Source organism: Hemicordylus capensis, chromosome 4 (genome assembly GCF_027244095.1).
Source record: "Hemicordylus capensis ecotype Gifberg chromosome 4, rHemCap1.1.pri, whole genome shotgun sequence".
NCBI lineage: Eukaryota > Metazoa > Chordata > Lepidosauria > Squamata > Cordylidae > Hemicordylus > Hemicordylus capensis.
Window position 1 is genome coordinate 209,772,727 of NC_069660.1, and position 9,612 is coordinate 209,782,338.

The 9,612-nt window shown below is 43.3% G+C and overlaps 1 protein-coding gene across 6 annotated transcripts in view; it reads left to right on the forward strand.

Annotated features, from left to right (window-relative positions):
* The window catches only part of LOC128352848 (enoyl-CoA hydratase EchA19-like), a 62,720-nt gene extending 53,108 nt beyond the window's left edge, over positions 1-9,612 (forward strand). For all 6 annotated transcript variants that reach the window (XM_053313342.1, XM_053313338.1, XM_053313337.1 and 3 more), the window contains one exon: positions 4,962-9,612. In XM_053313342.1, coding sequence (XP_053169317.1) covers positions 4,962-5,185 — 224 coding nt within the window. In that variant the 3' untranslated portion in view covers positions 5,186-9,612. The remainder of the gene's footprint in view (positions 1-4,961) is intronic.

A 9,612-nucleotide genomic window follows, 5' to 3' on the forward strand; every position in this document is an offset into this window, starting at 1 on the left:
TGCCTTCTCCCTTTTTCTCATGTCTTATCTCTTTATATACTGTAAACCTGTGGATAAAGATTGTGGACCATTCATATAAGTATAGTGCCTCAAAATGTGCTCCAGCGATTATTATGGCTTCCTTAGTGAGAAAACCAGTGTGATAGAGAAGCCTTAAGGATGGTTTTTCCACCATTGCTGATTTCCCCATGTAATATGGAGCCACAGGAAAGTGTTGTTATGTGTTTTGAACCCAACAAGAACCCACCACCATATGACAGCCTGAAGATTTGGAATTTTTTAAAAAATGAAATCTTTACAAAATATGCATGAAGCATTAAAAGTTATCTGATTGTAAATGGTGGAAGTATGCAATACTTCAAAATACAATGGTATCACTTGGCAGGCGAACTTACTCTACCGCATGCTTGTCAATCAAAATAGCTAATTATGTAGCATGCTAGGCAAGGTATACGCATTCCCTCTGGGAGGCGTTGTATGATCAGCGTGTTGCGTTAGAGCCTGGGGAGTTTGTCAAAAGGTTCGAGGCGGTTTTTCTAAAGTCTACTGCAGCCACCCGCCAGCAACTAGCGAATGCAAAGCATTTGGCTGAATCCGAGTCTTGGACTTTGACGTCATCTAATGGTGCTGGTCTCTTCTCTGACAAGACAGATGACAACATGGAACAGTGGAAGAAATCCCGTATTACGGCTCGGTCTTTCACTAATCTGAAATATACTAGTAGATACAGGCTGTACAATCAGTATCAAGCCCTTCAAAGCTCTTATTGTCGTTCTGACAAGAGGGACTTTAAACGGCCTTACCATCGCTACGGCAGTAACAACAGGCAAACCTTTTACCCAAGGAATAAGGCAAACCAGACTTCTCAAAATAAGAGAACACCACAAGCAAAGCAGCAGCTTTGATCAGCCGCAGAGCCCACCAACACTAAAGCGAAGTACCTCATCCATGCAACAACAAGCACTTAAGTACCAGGAACACCATCTCCTTGAACACAGCCAGAGTAACCATCAAACTGGCAAGCCATGCCCAAGCATGGCACCATATAACATTGGACCAGTGGGTCTTGCGCATAGTTTGCGCAAGACCCACTGGTCTTTGCGCAACGGGATATGCGCTGGAGTTCAAGGAGTACCCGCCATTCCTGGGGGTGAAATACACTCCGGAAACACCAATATTGGAGGAGGTGCAGAAGCTCTTATCGAAGGGGGTGATATCGCCGGTGTGGTGGGCTTTCAGCCGAACGGGATTTTATTCCCGTTATTTCCAAATCCCCAAGCACGACGGGGGCATAAGACCGATAATGGATCTACGCGGCCTACATCAGTACAGAAATTCAGAATGACAATGTTGCAAGCCACCCTACCGCTCCTCCATGGGGAGAATTGGATTGCAACGCTCGACTTAAAGGATGCGTACTTCCACATAGGCATTCAGGAGAATCATCACAAATATCTCCGCTTCACCATGGGGAGCGAGATTTACCAATACAATGTCCTACCATTCGGGTTGGTCACCACCCCGAGAGTGTTCACAAAATGCGTGGTGGTGATAATAGCCTATCTCAGGGTGCAGGGTGTGTCCGTATATCCTTATTTGGACGATTGGCTTCTGACATCCAAGACAAAGGAACAATTGCTGGAGCATATAGACATGGTGACGAACCTGCTGGAGAACCTGGGGGCGCAGATCAATTGGGAGAAATCTTTTCTCCAAACAGCGAAGTGCCTGCAGTACATCAGCAAACAGTTAGATATGTCAGCCCAGAAGGCATTCCTCCCGGTGAATCGGTTTTCCCGTCTGCATGCCCTGATTTACTGTTGTCAAGAGAATCTCATACAGAAGGCAAAGACGGTATAGGTACTGTTGGGGCCGATAGCGTCCTGCACCACCACAGTCTTGTACGCGAGGTTACGGATGCGCAAGTTACAGCTCTGGTTTCTAAGGGCCTACAAGCCAAGATCCGAACCTCAGTCCAAGCAGGTTACTCTTCCAAGGAAGGTCTTGGATTCGCTGAGTTGGTGGATGAAAGAGTCAAATATGCTTAATGGCATTTGGTTCCGGGAACGGGAGCCGGCGTTGACAGTGACATCTGATGCCTCCATCCACAGCGGCGGGCCCCACTTGCTGCTCCACAGAGTTCAGGGAGTGTGGACTCCAAAGGAGAGACTTCTGCATATCAACTTCCTCGAGCTGCTGGCTGCGTTCAGAGCCCTGGTCGCCTTTCAGAGGAAGCTTGTAGGGAAAACTGTCCAGTTACAGATGGACAATATGACAGCCATTGCTTATGTAAACAAGCAGGGCGGGACAGTGCCCAGCACTCTATGCAATCTCAGTCTGCGGTTATGGAATTGGTGCATCCTTCTCGGGATTTACCCCATTGCCATTCACATCAAAGGCAGCATGAACTGTCTGGCAGACTCACTGAACAGAGACCTGGTGTTGGAGCAGCATGAATGGGAATTGCATCTGGAAGTGCTGGCACAGTTGTTCAGGACTTGGGGCAGACCAGGTGTGGACCTATTTGCGACTTTTGAGAACAGTAAGTGCAAACAGTATTGCTCCCGGATGGGAGTCGGACCACGGAGCAAGGGCGATGCCTTTCAGTATCTCTGGAGCCAGGAGCTGTTTTATGCCTATCCACCCACGCCCTTACTGCCCAGGGTGGTGGCCAAATTCCTACACGACCAGACAAAAGCAATAGTGATTGCGCCGTGGTGGCCAAGGCAGCTGTGGTACAGACAGTTACTCAGACTATCGAGAGGAATTACAGGAGGCTCCCTCAGTGGACAAATCTAGTCACTCAAGATCAAAGCAGGGTGGTACACCCCAACCTGTCTGTAATGAATCTCACAGCGTGGAGGATAGGCTTCTGAGGAAGATCCTCCTAAATACCCGTAAGCAGTCCACGAGATGAAGCTACAGGGCAAAATGGCGTAAGTTCGCTGCACATGCTGCCTCCAGAGGCTATGACCCAAGGGAGGCAAGTTTGAAAGCTGTCCTTCTCTACCTGACCACTCTGAAACAGAGTGGCCTGGCAAACGTGTCTGTTAAGGTTCATATGGCAGTGATATCGGCGCACCATGGTGGGTGGGACAGCAAGACGGTCTTTACCCATCCACGTTGTAAAGACTTTTTTAGAGGCATCAATAATCTATATCCTCCAGTGCGGCTGCCGGCCAAGAAGAGGAGCCTCTCCTTAGTTCTTTCATCTCTGACGGAGGCTCCATTTGAGCCATCAGCTATGGCATCTCTAAAACACTTGACCCTGAAAACTCTCTAGTGGCAGTAACCTCCGCCAGGTGAGTAAGTGAACTGCGTGCACTTTGTATTGACGAACCCTATACAAAATTCTATCCAGAAAGGGTTGTCATGCGCTTGGATCCTGAATTCCGGCCTAAGTAGTGACTGAATTTCACCTGAATACCGATATTGTACTACCTACCCTTTTTAGGGATCCAACGTCTCCCCTCGAGCGTGCGATGCATTCACTAGACGTCCGACGGGCTCTTCTCTTCTATTTGAAGGCCACAAGTGCTATACGTAGAACACCTCGGATGTTCATAGACTTACAGGGGAAGTGCAAGGGAAGTTCACCAACCCGCCAGAAGCTTTCCTTTTGGTTGGTGGAATTGATTAAACTAGCGTATGACCAGCAGGGGGTCAGTCCCCCGAACACAATTAAAGCACACTCTAATAGAGCTTCTGCCGCTTCTGCGGCACATTTGGCTGGCATTCGTTTCGCTGATATCTGCACGGCAGCAACGTGGTCGTCGCATCAGACGTTTGTGAGACATTACTCCATAGATGTGTGGGCTGCAAAGGCTGCTGACTTTGGACGGGCAGTCTTAAAGAGGGTGTTACAGTGACTGACAGAGTATGCCCACCACCAGTTGGGTAGCTCGCAATTCACCCATTTATGGATGATGGAACCACTACCCAGATAAACAGGTTGCTTACCTGTAACAGATGATCTGGTAGTGGTTCCATCATTCATAACACCCTTCCTGCCGTCCCCGCATCTGAATTGAATAGCCACTGTAACAGAATACTCAGGCCGTTGTACCACTTCAGCATCATACTGCCATGTCGGCCATCAAGAAACTGATTGCAGAGACGCCCAGCTGCCATTAGAGGCTACTACAGTCGTGTGCAACAGGCGGTTGACGGCGTCGTGAGGAGCTAACGAATTCTACCCGAAGCTGATCTGCGCAGGCGCAGAACCTACTATTTATGAATGATGGAACCACTACCAGATCATCTGTTACAGGAAAGCAACCTGTTTTTCCTATACTTTTTGCTGTTTTTGCAGTAGATTGGAAGAAGCCAGGGCCCCATAGTAGTAAATCATGAAGCGGCAACAGGCAACCTCTGTGTAGGTGGGTAGTACCACTGGGTACCTTTAGACACAGAGGAGCCTTTAATTTATGGCGCACATTTCCTCTTTAAATATAGCTATACTAGTAGGCGAGGCCCATCATTGACCAGGCAAAGTCATTTTGCGTAGATTATATGAATAGAGAAACTAAATATATGCAATAGAACTTTTATTAATGTACTTGTAGGATTTCAACTTTGAACACTATTTAATTGAATAAATTACCATGTGGTAGATTTGAATCATAGAAAATTTTAATCTGAGAAAGATCTTCCATTTCTCTTGGGCATGATGTTTATAAATACTGATCTGATTATTAAGTGTTAAAAATCCTTTGAGAACAACAGTAGTTAAAATCTGCTGGTTATTTTCAGAATTTCTTCTTAAATACAAAAATAAATAAATTTTTCCTCCCGCATATTCTGGTATAAGTAGTCCATTCAGCTAATTTCAGTGGCAGGTTTGTGTATGCAAAACGTGGTATCTGCAAAATGTAGACATTGGGAAGTATGACTCTTTTGCACAAATGAACACATTATTCAGAATATATAATAGATTCCCCTCTCTCTTTTTCCCCTTCCAGCACTTCGACATGCCATTGAATTAGCAGAACAAATTTCGGCATTTCCTCAACAATGTATGCGGGGGGACAGAAGTTCTGCTCACTACAGTGCATTTGATGCTTCCTCATTCACAGAAGCCATGCAATTTGAGTTTGACACAGGAGTGCAAGTGTTATTGAAAGAATCCGTTCCTGGAGCTAAGAAGTTCAGCTTAGGCCATGGGCGTGGTGGTGCAAAGCTGTAGGAGTTGAATATCATGCCTCTTTGGCTAAAACGTTTGCTCCTTCCATAACAATAATACTTCTCTGTTGTAGCCATAAAACAAAGTCACAAGCAAGATATGTATATCCCATTTAAATGAAAGCTTTTTAGTTTTTTTTAAATAATCCATCTTCAAATGAATGGAACATTTAATTACTTACATTTAAACAACTGTTAAGGCTGTAACTTTTTTAAAAAAAAGAAAGGTTGCTGTTAATTACCAGCCACATATGTATGTGTTAGGTCAAAGATGGTGGCATAATAATAACTTAACTCACAGATTTAAAGGATGAGAAGTGTGCTAATTATTGTCTGGTTTTATATCTAGATTTTTAAAATCTGGTAGTTCATATTGAAAGTATTTCACTGCCCACTGGAGAAAGTTACTTTCATCGTTTAGATAAGACTTAATATTTAGCCAATATAAATGGTCACTAACTTGCATCTGTAGCTCTGAATGCTTACAGGGGAGTTTGTTCCTCAAGGGTTAATTTACAAAGTCTCTGTAACCCAGCAATCCTGCATTGGCACAAGTGTTCCAAAGGCACTCAGAGAACTTCTCCATGAGCGTCAGTAGGGAGGATCTGTCACCTTTCTAGAAGTGAGTTGAAAAGCACATATGTACAGAACTTTCATATTCTCACAAGGCTCTAGGAGTCTACATGGAAGTGAATTTGTTTTAGACTGAAATATCTGTATTTTGAACGAGAAAAGAATTATACAACTCTCATAATTTCAGTGATTTGGATAATGCAATCAGAAATAAAACTACACATTAATTACAGCGAAATAGAGTATTAGATTTGCACTGGGAAGAGCCAAGTTCAAATCCCAGTGCAATTATTACTCTCACTGGGTTACCTTGGACCAGAAGGTATTTTGCAGTCTTCTCTATATTCTAAGGTGGTTGTATGGATGAGGCAGGATCACCATTTATGTTATCCTGAGCTCCTTGTGAGAGAAAGATGGGGTACAAAAATGACAACATGAAATTAGACTGTAAATTATTTGACAAAATATTTCATCTTTTTAATTATTTTGGTGGTGATAGATGTGTTCATGAGTGTATTTACAGTACATTGCCAACAAAGAGATGACACACCTGCTGAGTACTAGGACAGACAGTACCTTGGCTTAGGGGCAAGAATTTAAAGCAGCTAATTCAAAAAAAAAAGTATGATTTTTTTTCTTATATGAAAGAATTTTTAAAGGTTCCTCAGTGGTTCACCACCAGATGTCCTCCATGAGTAGGAAAATATGATGTCTGTAAAGATATTCTGTACTCAGTATTCATAACATTTAAAGACAGGACAGTGAAAGGAAAGTTTGAGAGAGAGCAAATATTAGGAGGTGAAACATTCTTTTAATAGTATTAGTGTTTAATTCTGTAGCCTGAAACACTTCACAGAACATCTGTTTTATTCACCAATGAAGTACTTTTCTGTACTGTTTGAACTTTTAAGATAACTTTAAAATGTATAATTTCAATTTGCAAAACATGTCCTGTAAATTTGTAGGCATAATGGCTCTTGGTCCCTGCTCATTAGTGTCTTGTCAATGACAGATTATCTTTATGGACTTTAATTCAAAAGTAGCAGGCTCTGAATCCAAATCAAGACATTCAAGTGTAGTGTTTTTCCCAGAAACTTATTTCTCCAAACTTTGTAACGTAAAAAGGTATTTTACTTTAACGGAATGCATTATTATGTATATACTGCTTTTGAAGAACACTTCTTAAATCAGTTTACATAGCAAAAGAGAAGATAGTTCCATGTCCCAAAAGGGCTCATAGTCTAAGAAGAAATTGCCCATGAAACTGATTGCCAGGAAATTTAGGACCCACAAATGGAGGTACTTTTTCACACAACACATAATCAACTTGTGGAATTCTCTGCCACAAGATGTGGTGACAGCCAACAACCTGGATGGCTTTAAGAGGGGTTTGGATATCTTCATGGAGGAAAGGTCTATCAATGGCTACTAGTTGGAGGGCTATAGGCCACCTCCAGCCTCAAAGGCAGGCTACCTCTTGAGTACCAGCTGCAGGACAATAATAGCAAGAGAGAGCCGGTAGGCTTCCAGTGGCATCTGGTGGGCCACTGTGTGAAATAGAATGCTGGACTAGATGGGCCTTGGGCCTGATCCAGCAGGGCTGTTCTTAAGAAACAGCAGCAGTTCAATCCCTGGCAGTTCAAGGTAGGGCAAAAAGAGAGAGACTGTTGCCTGAAACCTTGGAGACCTGCTGCTGCCAGTCAGTATGGACAATACTAAGCTACATGGACCAGTGGTCTTACTCAGTATAAGACAGCTTCCTATATTCCTAAGGACACTATGCTGGGATTAATAGGGACAGTTGTTGTCCCCCTGCTAAATACAAGAGAGCCAGCATTCTAAAAGCACCTTTTGCCCATTTAGCCAGGGGTGATCATTCCATAGAATTGTAAAATGGTATGCCTTGTGCAGATGTGGAAGGTGATCTAACAGGACAGAAAGGAAGATCCTGCATACTAAAGAATGCACTGCCTGGAGACAGAGGGCTGGGCACAAATACAGTTCTGCTATAAAACCCTTGCAGCAGGAGACAGCAGCGAACTGCTGCAATCCCATAGTTTACTGGATGACCACTAGGCTAAAAGCAAGCAAGCAGCCTGCTGTCTGGTTTCCTTCACTCTGGAGCATGTGGGTGAGGCATGGATTAGTCTCTTAGGACGTTTACCTTCAGGCATATATCTTCTGATCCCAGTCTCTGCTAATGGGATCCTTTAAGTTGTGAGTCCCTTTCCTTCTCCTCTGCTGCAGCTTAAGAGATGAAGGGGGGTATTGGCCTAAGACGGGATCTCAACTTGGGTCCCCAGACTTTGTTAGACTTTGGCCATTGTGGCTGTGGATGGTGAGAGTTGTAGTCCAACAACATCTGGGGATCCAGGTTTGAGAACCCATGGGTTAAGCACAATACAGAAGCAGAAAATCCAGCAGCATCTTTCAAAAGTCACAGAGAACAGCAGAAGGCAAGAAGCTGGAGGAGAAGTGAAGAGGGTTGGCTAAAGGAAGTGAAATATACTCCTCAACAATCCTCTGAACTGTAAGAGAGATTGCCTCATTGCAGTTTAAAAGGACCTTGGCAGGGTTTGGGCTCAGAGGCAGTACATTATCTGAGCCAAATCAGCCTGAAGAGGAGGGAACCTGCCCTAAAAAGCCCTTTACCACACCACCATGGAAAATTTGTGTGCCTTGAACTTAAGGGATGGACATGTCTTGGGTTTATCCCCTGAACCCAAGACAAGCTCCCATTGATGGTTTCTGGATTAAAATGCAGGGAAGAAGTTCACCCAGAACCATTGTGGGGTGGAGGAAGCTGGAGTGTTGCTGTTGAGCCTCTCTGCTGACCCCAGAGACAGCTCGGTGAGGGCAAGAAGAGGGGGAGAAAGGTGAAGAGAGAAGGAACTATAAGGCTTTTAAAAAATCCTCTTTGCCCTCCCCTCCCATCCTCTTCCTCAACAACATTTTGTCATGATACTCCTTTGTAGGAACTAATTTAGAATTCATGTCTGTAGTTAGCTCACAAGAACTTATTTCTGCTTGATAGAATAGCAATGTTCCATATACAGCTGCTCTCTATCCAGGTACTTGATGTTTGTTTGGGCATCTTCACATCAGTGTAGATTTAGAACGAAGCTGTGGGATGTGCTTTAAGCCTATCTTATTGATCCAAACAGATCCCAGCAGATTGTAGAACAGGTAGAAAGGGGAAAACAGGGGAACTAGGAGATTCGTCTGGATGCTTCTCAAAATTCACTAAGCGGTGAAGTTTGCATAATTAAATTCCACAGTTTCTGCAGCAGTGAAAATGTTTTAAAGCTAACATACATGAGAATTCTTTTTAAATAGTTTAATTGGACGGTAAGACTCAGAAAGTCATTTGCCTAAGGCCACCTGTGTTTAGTTATTTAAATCTGAGTCTTACCTTTGCTCCTCCCTCATCAGCAGTAGGAAAACAGCAGCACTTCTCCCTTACAGGGTTGTTGTACAACTACTGAATAATATAGAGTGTTTTGAGCACCTAGAAAAAGCACTATATAAAATACCTATTCTTAAAATATTGTTTGGTTAGTGACATTCTATGCTTATTATTATCCTCTTTACTTGTCTTACTTGTAGGGCAGTAAAAAACATGCCTGTTATCTTCAGGATCTTGGAATGAACAAAGATTAACTACTTAATTTATTTTTTAAAAAACCTGTTCTGAGTTCATGGACTTCCTGTTAAAGTTATTCACAGGTTATTATACTTCCTTTTAACTACTTGACTTGTGAAATAAGAGACATTGTTTTTAGTATAATGGCCTCCATAAATAAGTTGTGAAGGAAAGGAGGAAATGTGTAGGCGAACATATAAACTTTTTGGATCTGA